This window comes from Puma concolor, chromosome E4, assembly GCF_028749965.1.
Source record: "Puma concolor isolate L17-30 chromosome E4, mPumCon1.1.hap2, whole genome shotgun sequence".
Classification (NCBI taxonomy): Eukaryota; Metazoa; Chordata; class Mammalia; order Carnivora; family Felidae; genus Puma; species Puma concolor.
The window spans coordinates 25,113,716-25,136,049 of record NC_141683.1 but is presented as its reverse complement, the minus strand read 5'-3'; the positions used below and the strand labels follow the sequence as shown (position 1 = coordinate 25,136,049).

Below are 22,334 nucleotides of genomic sequence, written 5' to 3'. Positions count from 1 at the left end.
ACTCTGAACAGGACAGAGGCAATTTATGAAATGCTAAAACATTAAGACTGGTTGAGTAACGCAGATTGTGCTGGTGTTCCAAACTGTCTTCTCAATTCCTCAATTTACCATTCACTATTCAATGTGGTATTTCTCAATATCTCAATTTACTATTTCATATTTATTTCTACATGGGAAATAAAACCAGAGGCAACTATTGAAGGATATATGGATATTTTTAATGAGTAAGGTTACTTTGTTGAGTGAAGTTTCTGTTAGGTATGGTAGACTGATGGCATTGGCATTTCAAACCAGTTTTAGAACTTTTTGGCAAACAAGGAATAAATCACAGTTCTACACCTGCTGAAAATTCATGTGATTTTTTTCTACTCACTTGTGCATCATGTGCTTTTTTGGGAAAATCATGAGGCTAAAGTATTGCCTTAAATACTTTAAATAGTAATGTTACAGTTTCTCTATTAGGAATTAGCCGGATTTAGAGTCAGTCTCACGACAGCGTGTAGAGTGCTAACGCCCAATTCACCAGCAGAAACGGATGCCACATTTAAACACATTTTGGTGAAATAGAAAATACAGGTGAAATGAGTCAGCTGGAATCAATTATGTAAGTAAGGAGTTTACATCAGTATTACTTAATTTTTAATACATGCTTTATAACACCCGATTTTAAAATTTCAAATTCCAGTTTATAATCACTGAAACAGTTTAATTAAACTTGGCATCAATTCTTGAGTTCTAAACATGAGCTGGAAAGAAAACAAATCTTCCTTACATGACAAGTGATGTCCACATAAAGCCTAGGCAAACAGCATGTAAATATTGAAACACTGAACATACTCCTGCTAAAGAAAAGACAAAAACACTTGTGTACAGAAAAAGATGTTTGTAATGGTTTGTAGCATTAAGAGTGTTCTGGAACTCTTTGCCGATACAATAATATTTTATATTTGAATACACATTGCAATATTTACATATGCAGTAAATACGATTGTATAGCTAGTTTCAAAGGTGGCTGGATATAAGGTTTCTGAACTAAAAATCAAGCAATAGCATATCAGAATGTGAAACTAAAAACGCTACGTGTCTCAGAAAAAAAAAATGAAGCATATTTGAATAAACCTTAAAAAAATGACTGAGGAATATAATTAAAGATAGATACCTGCCTTCATTTTCTACATTGAAAGACCATCAATGACAGAGCTTTAGTGTTATTTGTTGGTATATTTCAATGCTTAGAGGCTGACAGGAAGCAAGCATTCAAAAAAACTTGTTGACTTAGTGAAATGTTTTGGAAATTTATGAACGATAGGTAACTCATTTGTTTTAAAAATGTCATTCAAAAAAAGTAAATCAAATAGTATCACACAGTTTCCTATCATGAACTAGAAACCAAATCTATCCAAAGAAACTTTTTAATCTATTGAGAAGTAGTGTTAGAATTAAATGTAATTATGTCTAGAAATCGCCTTACTAATGCCAGAAAATAAAAACTTCTACATTCATATTCACTATTCTCTTAAGAATAGTCTTTAGACTGGTCTTCTAGAATATACCTCAAATACAACCACAGGAAAACACCCATGAGAATATTTCCATGTTATAAACATTGCATATTCATTTTTTTCAAATTTATATGATATACTCATGCCAAAGGTACAAGTAATGCTTCCTTGTCTATAAGACTTTTAAGGCCGTGACAATAACAGTTGTAAATGCTAAAGGGATTCTTCTTTAGAAAGAGTTAACATCTATATCTGAGATAAATCTAGTCATTAGTTGATTTGAAGGTTTCTATTGTCTAATTTCTGTTCTGGTTCTATATATGTTCATATGCTTCTTCATACTTTCACAGAAAGCATTTGGGTAAAAATTCTAAGCAAAAGAGTAAATTATGTTTTATGATAATTACAAGGGAAATGCTTATATTACAGCACTCAAAATATTAAAACATGTTTTGAATTTTTACATTAAATAAAATTATGATGAATAATCACATCACCTAAATAAGCTGCTTCTATTTTTTGAAACTTAACAATGTCAAAAGCCACTCACACACTAAGCTACAAAACAGTAATTAAATCACAATCTACACCAAATTCCTATTACCACTGTGAAAAGCAGAACAGGGAAATGTTTTATAACACAGGAAAGGCTTTCTTTTTTTCACTCTTACCTTCTGCAACACAAACAGTCCACCACATAAGCCAAACAACCTGTGCTGAAAATCTCATTTTGAGGATCTTTTAGGGGCACATTTAATAGCCGACACTGCTCACTCTATGCCAGCTGCTCTTCAGCTAAAAGTTGTGATTAGAGCAGGAAAGCACTTGCTCCAAAAGGAAGTTGAAACACAGTTTGGGAATGAAAGGGATTACTAGATGCTCCGCCCATCAGAAACTTTTGCAAAGTAAAAGAAAAAAACATCAATCACAAGCCCCAGCAATGCCAGAGTTGAAATCAGACTCCCACTGCACTCCCACTGAATGTTAATGCTGTGACCCACTTTTGTTTTTATAAACCCAGGCTGTTCTAAGTTGGAACATGTTCAGGTTCTTGGAATGTGCAAGGCAGTAACCGGTGATATACTTCGGATTTCATTAACTCTCTAATTATTCAAACCCATTCAGATCTATCGTGTGTACACTTCAAAAGATAAAATAATAAAAGCACCTTTAAAAATCATTTACAGGGGTGTCTGGGTGGCTCATTCGGTTAAGCATCCAACTTCAGCTAAGGTCACGATCTCCCAGCTCGTGGGTCTGAGCCTCAAGTCAGGCTTTGTGCTGACAGCTCAGAGCCTGGACCCTGCTGCAGATTCGGTCTCCCTCTTTCTCTGCCCTCCCCCCCCAGATAGAAATAAACATTAAAAAATTTTTAAAAGAAATCATTTACAGAGCTTGACGTTAGGCAACGCTTTCACAAACAAGACCCAGACAACGTGAGTGAACTTGGCCAAGAATGCAGTGCTGGTTGATATTTGCGACCTGCTTTTCCCGCAAACCATGCACTTATTCTTTTAAGGACGTGTCACATACGTGTGTGAAACAACAGGATCACTCTCAATGGACATAAATGAGTTTAACAATTCAAAACTCAAGAAAGTGGAATGCTGGATTGTTAAAACTCTATGTTGAAATACGATAAGCATGAAGAGAAGGGAAGCAAAGGGTCTGCTGAATCTCGAGAAGGTGAAGACGCCTCTGCAGCAGCACCGAACTCAGGAAACCGCGCAGCACTAGGTCTCAGGGAAGCCCCAGTTGTCCCTTCAGTCAGTCCCTCTCGCCCTCCTCTCACCACACACAGAGTGACCACTCTCCGGGTCTCTGGGAACATGGAGTCCATTTGCCTGTCTGGTACTCTGCATCAGCTGAGAGATCAGATACTGAGTCTTTAGTATTCAGAGTCTTTCGTGAAAAACCGTGTGTCATTCAACCACGCTGTTGGGTTTAATTGCGGATCATTAATTCTTAGGGCGTGTAATGTTCAATTCTTTGAACATATCTCATTTTATTTGTGTGCCTGCCACTGGGCATCGGGGTGGATTCTCGTTTGCAGCTAACAGAAGTAGTGCCGCTATGAGCCTATTATGAGGTTTAGATAAAGACAGGTCGTCATTCCTGATGAGTACATACTGAGGAGTGAAATGGTAGGACGTGACGCGTGAATACGTTTACGTCTACCAGGTAACATCAGAGCGTTTTCCAAAAGGATTCTGCTAACTGGTGTGCCATCAGCAGTGTATACATTGCTCCAAATCCTCAACACACTTGATGTCTCCAATCTGTGCGATTTTGGCCATTCTGGTGAACACAGAGCAGTACCTCTTTGTGGCTTTAATACGCCTTTGCCCGATGACAAATGAAGTGGAGAACTCGCGTGTAGCAACTGGTCATTTAGATATCCTCTTGGGTGAATTGTCTATTCAAGTCTTTTCTGCTGAGTTACCTGTCTTTTACTTATCTCATTGTGGGGATTCTTTCTATACTCTTTGTACATTCTTGGACATATGTACTATAAATATTTTCTCCGTCGATGGGCTGTCTATTTGCTCAGTGTTACATGTTTTTTACTGAGCAGAATTTCTGCATTTTAAATGGAACAGTCAGATGTTTGGTTTTCATAGTTATGCTTGGGTGTAATTTTTTCAAACGTATTCTTCAAGCCTGCTTTGGAAGTTGGTAGCCAGCTTTGGAAGCTGGACACGTTTTCAGAGGGTTCAAACCACAAATTCAGGCTGAATTCACTGACACGTGTAAGCAGAAAAGAATTCTGGGTCACTAGTCGCCTTGCACGTCTATGGCTCTAGCCACAGCAGAGACAGTCCTTGTTAATGTCACGGGATAGAATCATTGCAATGGACAAAAAGAAATCATTGCAATGGACAAAAATAAACTGTTTGGAGATTAAAACCAAAAATAATTTTCTTGGGGCACCTGTGGCTCACTTGGTTAAGTATCCGAGTCTTGGTTTTGGCTCAGGTCATGATGTCACACAGTTCCTGAGTTCAATCCCCATCAGGCTCCACACTATGAATGTGAAGACTGCTTGGGATTCTCTCTCTCCCTCTCTCTCTCCCTCTCTCTGCCCTTCTGCCCCTCCCCCCCCCCCCCCCGGCAGTGCCTGTGCATGTACACTCACTCTCTCCCTCAAAATAAATAAACAAACTTAAAGAGGTTTTCTTAATTTTAAAATTGAATTAAATTTAAAATTGTTTCCCGTTTGGATTAGTACCTTTCGTGTCGTATTTAAGACATCCTTGCCTAGTCCTAGGATGCAATAATGTTTTCCCCTAAAAGCATTGTTTTCTCTTTCACATTTACAACTCATTTGACTTTTGTGTATGGTATCTGGTACTAAGAGCGACAGACGTACTTTTAAAATATAGCTATCCAACTGTTCGGGCAATATTTACTGAAAATATCACCGCTTTCCTACTACACTGCTTCACTCTGACTTTTGTCTTAAATCAGGCAACTGGAAATGTGTGAGTCTATTTCTTAATGTCCTCAGTAAGCTCAGTGAGTTCACCAAGCTCATCACACCACAGAAGCTAGAAGTCCTGCTTTAATTTTTTAAAAGATTGTCTTCTAAAGTGTCGATTTCTGGTAACTTGGGGTTCTTCTAGTTATCTTTTAAACTGATTTATTGCTTAACGTTGTTTGGTCTGAGATGTACTCTCAATAATTCCAATCTTTTAAAATTTCATAAGATTAATATTTAAAACATATAAGGAACTCAACACCCAACAACAAGATATAAACTTAACACCCAAACAACAAATAATCCAGTTAAGAAACGGGCAGAAGACATGAATACGCCTTTTTCCGGAGAACACATCCAGATGGCTAACAGACACATAAAAAGATGCTCGACATCTCTCAACATCAGGGAAGTACAACTCAAAACTACAATGACGTATCACCGCACACCTGTCGGAATGGCTAACATAAACAACACAGAAAACAACAGGTATTGGTGAAGATGTGGAGAGAGGGAAATCCTCTGGCAATGTTGGTGAGAATGCGAACTGGAGCAGCCACTCTGGAAAACAGTAGGGAGGTCTCTCAAAAAGTTAAAAATAGAATTACCCTACAATCTAGCAACTGTACTACGAGGTATCTACCCAAAGGATATAAAAATACTAATTCAAACGGATACATGCACCCCAATGTTTATAGTAGCAACAACAGCCAAATTATGGAAATAGCCCAAATGTCTAGTGACTGACAAATGGATAAAGAGAGGGTGGTATACACATAACATAGATACATACATTCACATATGGTATACATACACATACATATAATGGAATACATATACATGTATGACATACATATATATTTATAATACACACACACACACACACACACACACATAATGGAACATTTCCCAGCCATAAAAAAAGAATGAAATCTTGCCATTTGAAATGACATGGATAGTGCTACAGAGTATAATTGCTAAGTGACATAAATCAGTCACAGAAAGAAAAATATATATGATTTCACTCATATGTGGAATTTAAGAAACAAAACAAAGTGGGAAAAAGAAAAAGAAAAAAACAGACACTTAAGTATAGAGAAAAACCTGTTGGTTACGAGAGGGCGGGTGGGGGGGGGATGGATGGAGATCTCCTCCACCCCTCCCACCAGCCCAAAGATTAGGAACACGACAGGGATGTCCACTCTTACCACTATTGTTTAACTAAGTTGTGGAAGTCCTAGCTTCAGCAATCAGACAACAAAATGAAATAAAAGGCATCAAAACTGGCAAAGAAGAGGGAAACTTTCACTTTTTACAGAGGACATGATACTCTATATGGAAAACCCGAAAGACTCCACCAAAAGGCCGCTAAAACTGATACATAAAGGCAGCAAAGTCACAGGGTACAAAATCAATACACAGAAATCAGTTGCATTTCTATACACCAATAATGAATCAACAGAAAGAGAAATCAAGAAATTAATCCCATTTACAATTGCACCAAGAACCATAAAATACCTAGGAATGAACCTAACCAAAGATGTAAAAGACCTGTATGTTGAAAACTATAGAAGGTATGAAGGAAACTGAACGAGACACAAAGAAATGGAAAAACATTCCATCCTCATGGATTAGAGGAATAAATATTGATAAAATGTCAACACTACCCAAAGCAATCTACACATTTAATGCCATCCCAATCAAAATTGCACCAGCATTCTTCTCAGAGCAAATTTGTATGGAACCACAAAAGACCCTGAGCAGCCCAAGTAATATTGAAAAAGAAAACCAGGGGCGCCTGGGTGGCGCAGTCGGTTATGCGTCCGACTTCAGCCAGGTCACGATCTCGCGGTCCGTGAGTTCGAGCCCCGCGTCAGGCTCTGGGCTGATGGCTCAGAGCCTGGAGCCTGTTTCCGATTCTGTGTCTTCCTCTCTCTCTGCCCCTCCCCTGTTCATGCTCTGTCTCTCTCTGTCCCAAAAATAAATAAATGTTGAAAAAAAAAATTGTTTAAAAAAGAAAAAGAAAACCAAAGTGGGAGTCATTACAATCCCAGACTTTAGCCTCTACTGCAAAGCTGTAATCATCAAGACCAGGTATCGGCACAAAAACAGACACATAGACAAATGTAATACAGAACCCAGAATAAGACCCACAAATGTATGGCCAACTAATCTTTGGCAAAGCAGGAGACAATATCCAATGGAAAAAAGACAGTCTCTTTAGCAAATGGTGCTGCAAGAACTGGATAGCAACACGTAGAAGAATGAAACTGGACCACTTGGTTACATCATACACAAAAATAAACTCAAAATGGGTGAAAGACCTAAATGTGAGACAGGAAACCATCAAAACCTTAGAGGAGAAAGCAGCCAACAACCTCTCTGATCTCAGTCGCAGCAATTTCTTGCTCAACACATCTCCAAAGGCAATGGAATTAAAAGCAAAAATGAACTACGGGGACCTCATCAAGATAAACACCTTCTGCACTGCAAAGGAAACGATCAACAAATGAAAAGGCAACCAATGGAATGGGAGAAGATATCTGCAAATGACATATTGAATAAAGGATTAGTATCCAAAATCTATAAAGAACTTACCAAACTCAACACCTAAAAAACAAATAATCCAGTGAAGAAATGGAAGGAAAACATGAATAGACACTTTTCCCAAAGAAGACATCCAGATAGCCAACAGACACATGAAAAGATGCTCACCACCACTCATCATCAGGGAAATACAAATCAAAACCACAATGAGATACCACCTCACACCCATCAGCGTGGCTAAAATTAACAACTCAGGAAACAACAGATGCTGGCGAGGATATGGAGAAATGGGAACCCTCTTGCACTGTTGGTGGGAACGCCAACTGGTGCAGCCACTCTGGAAAACAATGTGGAGGTTCCTCAACATTAAAAATAGAACAACCCTTGGGGCGCCTGGGTGGCGCAGTCGGTTAAGCGTCCGGCTTCAGCCAGGTCACGATCTCGCTGTCTGTGAGTTCGAGCCCCGCGTCAGGCTCTGGGCTGATGGCTCAGAGCCTGGAGCCTGTTTCCGATTCTATGTCTCCCTCTCTCTCTACCCCTCCCCCATTCATGCTCTGTCTCTCTCTGTCCCAAAAAAATAAATAAACGTTGAAAAAATAAAAAAATAAAAAAAATAAAAATAGAACAACCCTACAACCCAGCAATAGCGCTACTAGGAATTTATCCAAAGGATACAGGAGTGCTGATTCATAGGGTTACATGGACCCCAATGTTTACAACAGAGCTTTCAACATAGCCAAATCATGGAAAGAGCTTAAATGTCTATCAGCTGATGAATGGATAAGAGGAATATATATATATATATTCACTCGTGTGGAACTTGAGAAACTTAACAGAAGACCATTGGGGAAGGGAAGGGGAAAAATAGTTACAAACAAAGAGTGAGGGAGGCAAACCATTAGAGACTCTTAAATACAGAGATCAAATGGAGGGTTGATGGGAGGGGGCTGGGGAAAGGGGAAAATGGGTGATGGGCACTGAGGAGGGCAACTGTTGGCATGAGCACTGGGTATTGTATGTAAGCAATCAACGATGGGAATCTACCCCCAAAACCAAGAGCACACGGTACACACTGTATGTAGCCAATTTGACAACAAATTACGTTAAGAAAAAAAAAAAGATATTGTTTGTGATGAAGACACACTGGAGGTGACCACAAGGTCCACTCGGAGAGGACCTCTTCCATCACCACACAGCAGCAGGTAAGAAGGCTCAGCGTCCCTGAGCTTGCTGACCTGGAAAATGTCCCCACGATCTTAAGTGGAAAAACAATACAGATAAAGCATAATTCCATTTGGTTGTATTTTTAACCATACACAACAAAATTGTAGGTTTTCATAAGCACACATATACATGTATTCAAGAAGGCTGACAAGGATGTATGCATCAAATGATATGGTTACTTCTAGGAGAAAAGGTTTGTGAGGTGAGGGGGCTTTTGATTTTTCGGAACTGTTCCTATGAATGCTTCCTTATTTATGTTTAAAGGTTGAACAACTCTGTGAAAATACACTACAAACCACCGAAATGTAGCTTTGGAGTTAGTGAATTTTGTAGTATGTAAAATATATCTCAAGAAAACTATCCATATAACTTAGGAGCATCTGGGTGGCTAAGTCAGTTAAGCGTCTGACTCTTGGTTACAGCTCAGGTCATGATCCCGGGGCACATGGATTGAGTCCCATGTCCGGGGATTCTCTCTCTCTCTCTCTCTCTCTCTGCCTCTGCCCACTGACATCCTCTCCTTTTCAAAAATAAATAATGAAAACCAGAATTAAAAGAGAGGATGATGATGTAGATGATGAAGAAAAAGGTGTTAAGGCAATGAAAGACCAAGAAAGACCAAGAAAATGTCACAGACCAGAGACTAAGACAACATTTACATGCAAAGTGGTATGGAAAGACATTTCATGGAAAAACTGGGGGAATATGAATGAAGTCTACAATTGTATTCATAGGACTGTGCCAATGTTAATTCCTTACTTTTGATACCTGTACTCTGGTTATAAAAAACGTTATCATTACAGGAAGCTGGATAAGAACTCTACACTATCTTTGCAACTCTTCCATAAATATAAAATCACTAGAAAAAAAAAAAAATCAGCAGCAGCAAATACACTTGGCCCAGATATAAAGACACCTCCACAGGCTCAGGGCCAAGGCCCCAGTGGCCCACTCCAGGAAAACCTGTTTGTTTTTTTCTCGTGTAATCCTTTATCCATATGCATTGGAAGCTGTCATTTCTCAAATCTTCCCCCAGTTTTACCCAAGCTTTTCCCCCAAAGGCACAGCGGACTGACACAGTACCTGTTCCCCAGCAAGGCAATGGCACAGAGGTCACCCTTCTGTACCTGAGGCAGACCAGCAGGGGGCACCACGAGTCCGGGCAGCATTAAATCTGCAGCAAATGAAACAAATGCATCACAACCTGTATTCCGCTTCTAAACAATTCCAAGTTCTACTTCATCATTTATTTGTTCACTCAACCTACAAACCTTTATCAGGTATCAGCTAGGTTATTCATAATGAAAATTAAAACACGGCAACCTGAGTATCACAGCATTTCCCTAGGGGGGCTAGTGGTCCAACTGAAGCACCAAGGCCAGTTCCATGACCTATCTTATTCTGGTTTCCCAAATTTAGCTTACTGACTTAAAGGACAGCATACGGCAGTTCACAAACTATTTTCTCATTGAAGTACAAAGTACAAAGCTGACTGAAGCCTTTCAACAGCGTCGTAGAGGCCCAGGGACCTCACGGAAGCAGTCAAGAGAGAGATGAAACGCAAACGGGGGAAAAATTCCATTTTTCAACCATATGAACGCAGGAAGCGGGTACATTTATTGGAGTAGTCGGTCCTTCCTAAGCGGGTTTCAGTCGATAGCCAGAATATAGGGAAATCTTCTTACCTGCTCCCCCCACCAGTTTTTCAAGTACCGGAGGCCACGTCGTGAAAGCTGGGAGAAGGTCAGGATAGGACCACAAGGTATACACTGCCCAAAAAGAGACACAGATTTATTGCCAAAAAGTCAATCCCCTGGGGCACTGGCAAAGCCAAACGCGAAGGCCACTTTAATTCAGGGACAGTAAAGGAACTCAGCTCAAAGCTAGAGAAGAGGCTGTGAGGCCCAAAGAGGGTTCATTCTGGTTTTTGTGTGTTTTTGTTCAAATTTAAATGTATTTATTTAAATTCAAGTTAGTTAACATACAGTGTAGCCTTGGTTTCTAGGGGTTTCCTTCTTAAAATAGGCAGATTCTTTTTTTTTCTAATATACCTTTTTATCTTTTAATAATCGCAATATAAGCGATTACAAATATGCATAAAAATGCTTACAAATCACATAAACATATTTATACCATTATACAGCCATATAAAATGGAAATATGGAAGGATAAATATTAGGATATCACCAAGAATTTCCACACTTGCGAAGGTGGTAAAACTACTAAAACTTGAAAAAGTATACACATATACAAAAGTACATGTGAATATAATTTTTAAAAATTATAAATGGTAATCACTCTCTTGTCTTTAAAGCTCTCTCCTCAGTGACTAAGGAAATCTTCTGTGGGTATGCTTAGGAAATAACAGGGAGGCAGTGGGCCCACAGGCTTTGCTATTGGAATGAAGAAGGTAGATTCTTAAAAACCTGCATGTCACCTGAGACTGGGAGACCCCATCATTCCACCTGATTGTAGTTGTAGAAATGGGCACAGCAGGTAAAGTGGGGACAAACACCGAGGAGGATTCCATTTGTGACCTCAGAAACAAGTAGACTAAGAACAGGGCACCAGCCTGTAAACAATTTGGAAATTTCCGCATGTTTATTATTTGTATTCCCTCTGTTTTCATAGTGATTAGTGGTAAAAACCCTTAGATCAAAAAGCGCCTCCTGTGTCCCTATAGCAGCAAAGTGGGGTGGGGGCAGGAGCGGCCCAAGGAGACTGCCCTACGCTGCTGCAGCCCAGCTTCGGGCAAGAAAAGCCCCAGTGACAAAGCAGGTGTCAGCAGCTAGAGACAAAAGGACCCTAGATGTCTGAGTTCTGTCACAAGGAGAGAAAGCAAAGGATCCTGAGAGCCAGATAGAGCCGAAGGAAGAATCCCTGTGAGGTGTCTCGATGGGAGTACATCACTAAGACCGCTGGGTACGTGGTTTCATTAACCCAGCTTCTTTCCTATCACAGGATCTTTTCAGTCTCTAAAGAAAATCCTGCCAGCCATCGTTTTAAGACGTATTTCCTACATGTCCTGAAATGCCACCCTTTTCGAGACCCCTGCTCCATCCCGAGTTAACCCACTAGGAACTACTGTTCCTTCATCTCAGAATATCTCTTGGCAACCGCGCTCTTTCTGTATTGGCCCTTTCATTCTCCCTCCTACGGCAGTAAGTTTCGACCTTGAAAGACCCAATTCTAGGGACACTGGGCCCGAAACGATTCTTACGGATGGTACTGGGAGATTTGGCACTTACTGCTTTGAGTAAGACAGGTGAATGAAAGAAATAAGGAGAAACGGATGCCAGGCAAGGATCACAGTAATGGCCATGTCCATCCTGTTGCCATACCTGTCGGGTACAGATTTTTCTCCACTTCGAACAGGATGGGGTTACCACCGCTCACGTACACAGTCACTGCATCCCCTCTGTGAGCATACAGTTTCACAGTGTTGAGCTCCTCCTTTCCAGGTACCAACACAGAGACCTGATCTGTTCCTAGAGTGGGGAAAGCAGCCATCACATCAGCCCGAAGCTTTCTCCTGCAGAAAGCAAACCAATGAGTGGGATGAATCGTGCCTGGATGCATTTTGAGAAATGCAAAGGATTCGGAAGGACTTACTATCAAATCAAGGGGCCAAGGAAAAACTGCTTTATGATGCCCTACTCTCGTACACTCTTCCAAAACATCCTATTCTCTTTCACATCCCATGTCTCCTCTATTGTCACATATTCTTGGGGGCAAGACTTTCCATTTTACGAAGAAAGAGGGAAACTGAGATCCAGGCAGTAACCAAGTTAGCCTGACTTTGGAAATGCAGCCCTGCCTTCCTGCCTCTATGCCTAGCCTTCGCACCCACTCCCTTCTCTCTATGCTTGGCAAACCTGTCCAGATGGTTAAAAAGCTATACCAGGGCACCAAGAGTGACAACTATAGAACACGGGGTCCAAAATTCGCAACGTGCTATCTGCGTTTGCGACACTGTCTGAACAGATACGGTTCTCCTCAAAACATGTCCCTTAATTCTCCCTCACCTCTCCCTCCATCTGTCTGTCTCTCCTGCCAGAAGTAATCACTAGACACTTTTCCTCCTATCGTTGTAGTTCTCGGTTCCCCATCTGATTTCTCCTCAGGGACTCTAAGCTCTTAGGAGAGTGGCACCCTGTCCGTCTGTCTTTCTTCCTTCCTTCTTTCCTTTCTTTCTTTTTTGGCGCCCTCCGCAATACCTTCTATAGATCGCAGTCAATAAGCGCTGATTGAATTACGTTTTCCTTTAAACGAACTACAATATCCAAAAGATAGCCTGGGAGATAAATCAGGCCTCCTCTCCCTCTTCACCCTCAAAACATGTCTATTCCAGCCTGGTCCCCTGGGGTCCCTTCCCCCGCTGGACCCCTCGGCCTCCACCCCGGGTCGGCTGAGCTAGTCCAAAAGGGCTGTGGGCCAGCCGGGATGGAGAAATGGCTGGGTGTCCTGGTGGGCGGGACAGGGCCCTTCTCTCCCTCACCTGTCCGACCCCTTGATGGCCGTGTTGGACTTGACCCGAAAGGCCTTGGCAAACATGTCTGCTGGAGTGGCCTGGGGAAGAGAAGGAGAGCACAGACGCCAGGGGCCGTCAGGAACGCGACAACGCGGCACCGTCCCCACCCGCAGCCCTGGCGGCAGCCATGCTGGGGCCCGGCCGGGAAAGAGGCCCGGCTGGAAACCCGGGCCGCGCAGCTTCGCGGCTTTGGCCGCTGCCCAGACCGCGGCCGCCCCTACTGACAGGACCCGGAACTGAAGTGGGGAGGCGGGGCCCGGGGAAGGCGGGGCGGATTCCCGCTGCGGCCCTGCGCCTGCGCGACTGGCTGGCTCCTGCACGCCTGCAGGGGTCCCGCGGTGGCTAAGGTGCCTCTGTCTATTGCCGCTCAGTAAGCGTTAGGGCGTCTTGACTTCCCTTCAGTTTAATTCATCCCCACAGAAGTAATTGACCGTTGTGTTTTATTCGTTTCGTAGCCCTCTCGAATGGTTTTCTTAAGGGCTTTGTTTGTCTTTGCATTTAATTGCAGGCTAGGAAGTCTCCGAATTTTCTCTTTTGTTTTAAATTTACATGGGGTAATAGCAATACGGGGAATCCGCCCTCGCCCAAGGTTTGCGTCTCATGTTATGAGTAAAAACACTACAATCTTCAAATTTGTTTTAAAATATTTTTGACCCCCTGTAGGTAACTTTTGCAAAGCGTTATTGCATTTTGTGTCAGGTGTTATTTGGGGAGAGAGGGGTTTCCAAAACTAATTAAATTATTCACATTGCTTATTAAAAAAAAAAAAATCTGTGAGCCAGATTAGGGTCAGGTTATGGCTTGGCTTCTCCCTAGCAATGTGATCCTGGGCCAACGGCTTATTCTAAAACTCTTGCATTCTCTGAAAGATGTGGATGGAGTACCTACGTCATGGGTTTCCATGAGAAACGATTGAGGTAATGAGTGTGATGTGTTACACAGTGTTTTGCAAATGTGCAGTCATATTTTTCAAAACTCTGACAGGTGTGAAGTTTTGGGTTTCCCTGAAAGGGACTGCTGTGTGCCCTGGAGGCATGGATTTAAAGACCTGGGGTCTTGGCTCCTACTAGGTTAATTTTTGCGTATGGGAAGGGTTAAGGGCAGAGTGTCCATCCACCAAGAAATAAATACTAATTGCTCGTACGCTGACACAGTTACACAAAGGAGGATTTCACACCGGGCGTCCAAAGATTAGGTCTCCCAGTGTCTGCCCGCCACCAGGATTCTTACAAGGGCCCCTAACGTGGCCTGGGGCCAGGCGCAACTTGGGCTCCTCCTACCCTTCTGACCTAGGAGGCCTTTATTCTCAAGCACCCCAGCGACAAGGCCAAGGTCAGAGGAGCCCAGAGGAGGGCAGTGCCAGACAGCCTTTTCCCTTCTGGCTCCCAACGCAGCCACATGTGGGGACGCTTGATCCGGACTGTGCTGGTGACCAGTGTCTACCACAGCACAGCTACTGAGGCAGCCTCTGTGCAGGGAGCTGAGGAAGGCTATTCAAGAGAAGATTAGATACGAAAACAGCAAGGTACAGATAAATGTGTAAAATCACCTCCCTTCTATATATTGAAAAAAAGAGATTAATAAACACTGGAAGGATGACAGAAACTAATAAAAATATAACTTTATTAAATGAGGAAACAGATAAATGATGGAAAAAGCTTACTCTTCAGAGAGCCTTGTCATGTGACTTTGACTTTTGAAACATGTAGCTGTTTTTCATATCTAAAAAGTTAAGCTTAATAGAGGAAGAAGCATGATTTAAAATTAAAATATGAATGCAAATAAATGTAAAACTGTATTAAGTTGGGAAGTGAACCAATCAGAGATAAGGATTATTTGAAGTCATTTTGGAAGAGAGTACTTACATTCAGAGTTGAACATCCCGGGACAAAATAAATGCAAAGACATTGTAACCTTCATTCAGCAGTTTACCTGGTAGTAGTAATGTTTGCATTAAACTTTTTGTATTATTTTTGCAAATGTTGAAACATAAGAATATGTGAGTAAAGAGACAGAAAATGTACTAGAAAGTTTTTAACCCTGTGTTATTAACCTTCAATTGTAAGATCCAATAGGAGCAAATGAATTTTAAATTTCACTTCTATTTCAGTCTTCTGTCTAGCAAGAAGACATTTAAAGACGTTTCCACGGTGTTGAACATTTCTATTTCAACATAATTCTCTTCACAGGATGGTACAATTCTTGGGTTCTAAACACTATTTCCCAGTAAAAGGAATCAGACCCCTTTCGAAAGGTGTATGCTTACAGGCATTGGGCAGGGAAATACCCAGAGAGCCTGGAACATCATGTTGTCTTAAGAAATGCTCAAAGAATAATGGGGTATAACAAAGCAATCAGCAGCCAGTTTCAAGAGGCTCTCAACTAGCCAAATTGGGGATAATTTGAGCTTCAAAAATAATGCCTATAATTCATTATGATAAATTGAATAAATAAAAATTCAGGAATCCATGTTGATTTATGTATGTATGTATGTATGTATGTATGTATGTATGTATGTATGAATTGTTTTGAGAGAGAGAGGAGAGCTCTGTGGTGACAGCGGGGCAAATGGAAAGAGAGAAAGAATCTTAAGCAGGCTCCCCACTCAGCACAGAGCCCAGAGCTCAAGTCCTGGGCTCGATCCCATGACCTGAGCCAAAATCATGATGGATGCTCAATCGACTGAGCCACCCAGGTGCCCCGGTGATACAACATTAAAAACAAAACAAAACAAAACAAAACAAAACAAAACAAATATATATATATATGTAAAGCTATCAGAAGTTCACTATTATCAAGTTCTTACTCTAAAAATTGAAAATTAAAGATTTACCAAACCTTTTCAGTTCAAAGCTATAGTGAGTTGGCAAAGTAACACTCATCTTTACACAGGAATGACAATAACTGCAGAAAAATATTAGAATTAATCTTAAAAGTAATTATTTTGCAGCCAAAAGTGAAAATAAATGGTTATAGGTCATATTGGTTTCAGGCCAATTGTCATACACTGATTCCACCAGCATTAGGTGAAATGTCCTGGAGAAATAGTATTTACACCAATATTAACACCACAGATAACTTGACAATTTTAACAATAGTCCTTTAAATGTGAGAAAATTGACTCTCATTTGTGATTCAGATTTAGATAAATTGGCTCCATTGGAGACAGCCAGCTTACTCATTCTAAGAATGCCACTTGATTTGATGCAAAATGAAGAAGATATCACCTTAAAATATTTTTACCTTAATTATATCTTTATTTTCATCTTTAAGTTTTTATGTTTTTGTAGAAGTTAAAAATGTTTATGTTCAATTGATGTTAACTAATTATGTTGTTTGGAATGTATGAATATTAAAATCATATTTCAGACTCTTATGGTTGAATGTTTCCAAAACTCTCTATACTAACAACATCCTGAATGTGTCACTGGATTTGAAGATCATTACCAAAGAGGTTTTCATAGTTCTCAGCATGTACTGTCTTACTTTATTTTAAAATAACACATTTTGGGGTTTAAAGGTGATATATATGAAAGATAGAAAAAGTGGAGACTGCAGGTAAGTGTAAGTTCAACACCGACTCCTACCCCTAGTTTCTCTAAATTCAACTATAGTTATTGTACACTTTTTATTTTACTTCCTGACAATCTTTGCTCTGTAAACATTTATGCAGTGTTCCAAGCATTCTGTGTGTTTATACTTGATGTATTTTTTGTCCCTTTCATGTTACGTTTTAGGATAGTTATGCACCAGTTAGATCCAATTTCTCTTTATGATTTCTTTGAATTTTTATGTGTGCTAGAGAGTCATCTTTTAGGAGATCATGTATCCCATCGTTTTTTGGAATATCTATTGCTTAGATAAGCAATATTAAGTAGTAACTGCTTACATCTTCTAACTGACAGAGGTATGACATAGATTTTGATGTGTTTTTGAAGTGAACTTATTTTGAAGCTGTAAAGAAGTATCTTCTCCCATTTCCTCTGAAATGGATAGTTTCAGGAAGGCTCAGAAATTTGGAGGAAGACGTGAGAAAGGTAGGAGAAAGATGGATAGAAGTCACCACTGAAATGGTTGAATCTAATTTCTTGTCATGGATATTTTAAGAATAGGACATAAAGAATTTTGGTTTGCCAAGTTTTAATGAGGTACTTTTAAGATGTGATTTATGTGTGTCTCAGATTTAATTACATCATCCATATAATATTTAACACAAATTCTGATTTATGAAAGTAAATGAGCTAAACAACACGACAAAATAAACTGAGTTGGATTGACAATGAAAAATTCTCAATATTGTACATATTTTAGTTTTAGGACTGCATCTTAACCATGGCTTTTTACACAAACAGGATAGGTCAGCTTCCCCTCCCAACAGGTTGCTCGGAATGTTTGTTGTGATGTCTGTCTACGATATCCAGTTTTACATTCAAATTCAACAGTATCCCCTGTTGGGGAGTACAGTTTTTTCACAGAAGACCATCGTAATTGTATGTTATGTCTTTCCATGGAGTCTTCTGATATTATACATACATCTGAAGGTTTAAAAAAAATGAACATAAGCATTAAGAAGTAAACAAATATTTTCCACAGAATTTCAGACTTTCAAGTAGAATCTTCTACACTGGCCCAGGGCTCTGTTTCCAAAACCTTTTCCAAACCAATACATTGAAAATCTACCACGTAGATGTAAATCATTTTAAATGATTAATGATGTAAAAATGAGGTACTGTGTTTAAGGTGTGCTAATTAAATGTTATAATAAAAGATCCATCATGTCAATAACAATAGGAAGAGCTTTCATTAAAGAATACTTTGTTGCTGTTGTTGTTTGAGTAAGACTTTTTTCTAACTTTATTTCTTCACAGATTAATATTTAGTAGTCAAACATTTGACAGAATGGTTGGGGTTAATCCATGAATATTCTGTTAATAACAGCAAAACACCTTTCTCATGATTTCCCAGGATCCAGGTGAGTATTAAGATATTTACCCAAGCACTTTGGCGGTTCCGACCACTGTCCATATCTGCATGTGATGACCTTGTTTCCCTCAAGCACATACAAGGACTGGCACCGGTACTCAACTGATGACCCTGGAGGATATTCTGATTTTGGGAATGTGGTCATGTCTCCATTGTCAAGAGGCGGAGGGGGCCCACAGTTTTCATCAGGATCTAAAAAGATATTACTTGATTTACTGAAAGTGCAAAGAAAAACAGGTTAAAGTAAATAGAAATGTACCACAATATACAATATCAAGACTTCTGCTGACAGAAATGATTCATTGGAGGAATTCTAATCACTTAAACTGAGAATAACACTTTTAAGCACTTCCTTTAATCCCACATGAAAGTACACATAAAGCATTAACAAATATGTCTGCTTTGCAGTATTCTGGTATTAAAAACCATTTTTCCTACTGAATAAATGCCAGACGGATAGCTAATATACACAAAGAAATTTTTCTCATTAGTTACAACATACTGCATGGTCTACTATGTATTGATTTTCATTGTTATTACAAAAGAAACATCCGTTTCTTTAATCATGTCAAAGAATTACAAATCTATATAATGTGAAAGGCAATTGCTGGCCTCCCATTCTGGACATGATGACGTAGAAACATTTCTGCTTATCCCTTCTGCTAAGTACAACTAAAAACCCTGAACATATTATAAAAACCGACATAGGAGATTACAAAAGAATCAGAGAAGATATCAATCAGATAAGAGACCTTGGGATTCAAGGAATTACACTGTTCATTTGGGTTTTCATTGTGCCTTCTATGGACCCTGGACTGAGCACTGAAGAAGAATGGAACCCAGAAATGATATCAAGTTCAAGAAAAAAAAAGTTCCAAAAATCACCCACTCTATTTAGCCAAAGGCCCAGGAGAGGAGTATTCTAGCCAAACAGGTATTTTTTACAATACTTGAAATGCTCCCAAATACCATCATAAAGAAACCGAGACCAGTCCTCTCCCTGTGTGGCTCACAGATCAACAGTGATCAATAGAAGCCAAGTGAGCGGCCCAGACTTCTCTCCACACTCAGGGAATAAGACACCTCTCCACTTTCCGTGTTGTCAGTGGAGGTCAAGTGGGAAGCCTGGACTTGCACTGTGGTAGTCTTGGAGGCCTGATAAATAAGAGATGTCAATAAAATCCAGAGCCTTAAAACATAATATCCCAAATGTCTAGAATACAATTGAAAATCCCTCATTACACTAGCACAAAAACAGACACTCAGACCAATGCAACACAATAGAGAACCCAGAAATGGACCCACAAACGTATGGACAACTAATCTTTGACAAGGCAGGAAAAAATACCCAATGGAATAAAGACAGTCTCTTCAGCAAGTGGTGCTGGGAAAACTGGACAGCAACATGCAGAAGAATTAACCTGGACCACTTTCTTACACCATACACAAAAATAAACTCAAAATAGAGGAAAGCCCTAAATGTAAGACAGGAAGCCATGAAAATCCTCAAGGAGAAAGCAGCAAAAATCTCCTTAACCTTGGCCACAGCAACTTCTTACTCAACATGTCTCCGGAGGCAAGGGAAACAAAAGCAAAAATGAACTACTGAGACTTCATCAAAATAAAAAGCTGCTTCACAGCGAAGGAAACAATCAGCAAAACTAAAAGGCAACCAATAGAATGAGAGAAGATATTTGCAAACGACTTATCAGATAAAGGGTTAGCATCCAAAAATCTATAAAGAACTTATCAAACTCAACACCCAAAAAACAAATAATGCAGTGAAGAAATGGGCAAAAGACATGAATAGACACTTCTCCAAAGACGACATCCAGATGGCCAACCGGCACATGAATAAATGCTCAACATCACTCAACATCAGGGAAACACACCTGCCAGAATGGCTAACATCAACAACTCAGGCAAGAAGAGATGTTGGCGAGGAGGCGGAGAAAGAGGATTTTTTTGCACTGCTGGTGGGAATGCAAACTGGTACAGCCACTCCGGAAAACAGTATGGAGGTTCCTCAAAAAATTAAAAATAGAACTACACTACAATCCAGGAATTGCACTACTAGGTATTTATCCAAGGGATACAGGTATGCTGTTTTGCAGGGGCACATGCACCCCCATGTTTATAGCAGCACTATCAATTAAGAGCCAAAGAATGGAAAGAGCCCAATTGTCCATCGATGGGTGGATGGATAAAGAAGATGTGGTATATATACATACAATGGAGTATTACTTGGCAATCAAAATGAATGAAATCTTGCCATTTGCAACTACGTGGATGGAACTGGAGGGTATTATGCTAAGTGAAATTAGTCAGAGAAAGACAAATATCATATGACTTCCCTCATATGAGGACTTTAAGAGACAAAACAGATTAACGTAAGGGAAGGGAAACAAAAATAATATAAAAACAGGGAAGGGGACAAACAGAAGAGACTCATAAATATGGAGAACAAACTGAGGGTTGCTGGAGGGGTTGTGGGAGGGAGTTGGGTTAAATTGGGTTAAATGCATAAGGGGCATTAAGGAATCTGCTCCTGAAATCACTGTTGCACTGTATGCTGACTTGGATGTAAATTACAAAATAAATAAAGAAATAAAAAAAAAAAAAGAAAATCACTCAATATAGGGGCATCTGGTAGCTCAGTGGGTTGAGCATCCAACACTTCTTGATTTTGGCTCAGGTCATAATACCACAGTTCAAGAGTTCGAGCCCTGTGTTGGGGTCTATGATGGCAGAGGATCCTGCTTGGGATTCTTGCTCTCACTCTGCCCCTCCTCTGCTTGTGTGCTGGTGTGAGGACTCTCTCGCTCGCTCTCTCAAAATAACATTTTAAAGAGAGAGAAAATTACTTACCATACCAAAGACCAGTAAAATCTCAAAAGAGAAAAGATAATCAACAGATGGCAACACTTAAATGACACAGATAATGGAATTATTTAGTGATGGCTTTTAAAAATCCAATGGGAATTATAGAACAGAAAAACATAATAATGGATTGTTAAAAACCCTCACTGGATGGGCTCTATCATGGATTACAGATGACAGAAGGATAAATCAATTTGAATATACAATACAGATTGCTCACTTTGAAAACAGACTGAAAACAAAAGTGGACAGGGTCTCAGGGACCAGTTAGAGTATATGGTAAAGCATGGACAACCAGAAAGAGAAAAAAAGGGGTTGCAGATGAAAAAAAGAAAAAAGAAAAAAAAGAGAGACTTCCAAAAATAATGGCTGAAAATTTCCCAAGTTGGGCACAAGGCATAAACATTCATACTGAAATAGCCAAACAGGATAATCCTAAAGAAATTCAAGCCAAGATACATCATAATCAAACTGAGGAAAACTAAAGAAAAGGAAAAATCTCAAAAGCAGCTACACAGAAATTAGGCAAACCTCTAAGGGAAAAAGGGTTCAAGTGTCCGTGGGGTTCTCATCTGTGTCCATCGAGAAGTGACAACGTTTTTCAAGTGCTAGAAGAAAAGAAACTGTCATCCCGAATGCTATATCCAGTGATGCCATCCTTAGGATATAAGGGAGAAATAAAGACGTTCTGAGACAAAGGAAAACGGGGAAAATATCTCCAGCAGATCTATCTTTAAAGAATTGCTAAAGGAATTCTTCAAATAGCACCGAAAAGATAACAGAAGGAGGACTGAGACTTCATGCAGGGAGAAAGAACAAGGGAACTGAGAAAAATAAGGGTAAATATAATAGACTCTTTTTCATAAGGAGTTTGTTGTATTTGATGTTTGGGCAACATTGTATCATTTCCTATAGTGCTCAATATAAGTAGAAGAAACACTAAAGACATTTATGCTTACTAAAGAAAAAAAAAGCATTTATGTTTAAAATGTGGGGAGGGTAAGGGGTGCTTGGGGGCTCAGTCAGTTAAGTGCCTGACCCTTGATATCAGCTCAGGTGTTGTGAGTTCAAGCCCCACGTTGGGTTCCACACTGGATGTGAACCCTACTGAAAAGAAAAGAGAAAAGAAAAGAAAAGAAAAGAAAAGAAAAGAAAAGAAAAGAAAAGAAAAGAAAAGAAAATGTGGGGA

At 39.9% G+C, this 22,334-nt stretch overlaps 3 protein-coding genes across 10 annotated transcripts in view; all 3 read right to left on the bottom strand.

Annotated features, from left to right (window-relative positions):
• The window catches only part of LOC147572504 (complement factor H-like), a 96,634-nt gene extending 93,961 nt beyond the window's left edge, over positions 1 to 2,673 (bottom strand). For 2 of the 5 annotated variants that reach the window (XM_086694826.1, XM_086694828.1), the window contains exon 1: positions 2,174 to 2,357. In XM_086694826.1, coding sequence (XP_086550952.1) covers positions 2,174 to 2,231 — 58 coding nt within the window. In that variant the 5' untranslated portion in view covers positions 2,232 to 2,357. Of the gene's footprint in view, positions 1 to 2,173 lie in introns of all 5 variants that reach the window. The other 3 variants (XM_086694827.1, XM_086694830.1, XM_086694829.1) reach the window with 3 other exon arrangements.
• Positions 2,674 to 4,670: 1,997 nt separating this feature from the next.
• LOC147572503 (uncharacterized) lies at positions 4,671 to 15,163 on the bottom strand. The gene is made up of 8 exons (XM_086694617.1): positions 15,148 to 15,163; positions 14,563 to 14,772; positions 13,714 to 13,861; positions 13,250 to 13,639; positions 12,093 to 12,283; positions 10,437 to 10,520; positions 9,835 to 9,925; positions 4,671 to 5,541 (listed from the first exon to the last, which is right to left on the bottom strand). Exons 1-8 carry the CDS (start codon positions 15,161 to 15,163, stop codon positions 5,442 to 5,444), a joined length of 1,230 nt encoding a protein of 409 aa, XP_086550743.1. The 3' UTR covers positions 4,671 to 5,441.
• Positions 15,164 to 17,483: 2,320 nt separating this feature from the next.
• Positions 17,484 to 22,334, bottom strand: part of LOC112864795 (complement factor H) — a 102,911-nt gene continuing 98,060 nt past the window's right edge. For all 4 annotated transcript variants that reach the window (XM_086694821.1, XM_086694823.1, XM_086694822.1 and 1 more), the window contains 2 exons: positions 18,275 to 18,457; positions 17,484 to 17,817 (listed from right to left, as the gene is read on the bottom strand). In XM_086694821.1, coding sequence (XP_086550947.1) covers positions 17,609 to 17,817; positions 18,275 to 18,457 — 392 coding nt within the window. In that variant the 3' untranslated portion in view covers positions 17,484 to 17,608. The remainder of the gene's footprint in view (positions 17,818 to 18,274; positions 18,458 to 22,334) is intronic.

Coding starts and splice junctions, on each gene's coding strand:
- LOC147572503 (XM_086694617.1), bottom strand. Junction 10,521..12,092: donor GAAAAATCTGTACCCGACAG/GTATGGCAACAG, acceptor CTTTTTGGGCAG/TGTATACCTTGTGGTCCTAT. Junction 9,926..10,436: donor AAAACTGGTGGGGGGAGCAG/GTAAGAAGATTT, acceptor CATTTGCTGCAG/ATTTAATGCTGCCCGGACTC.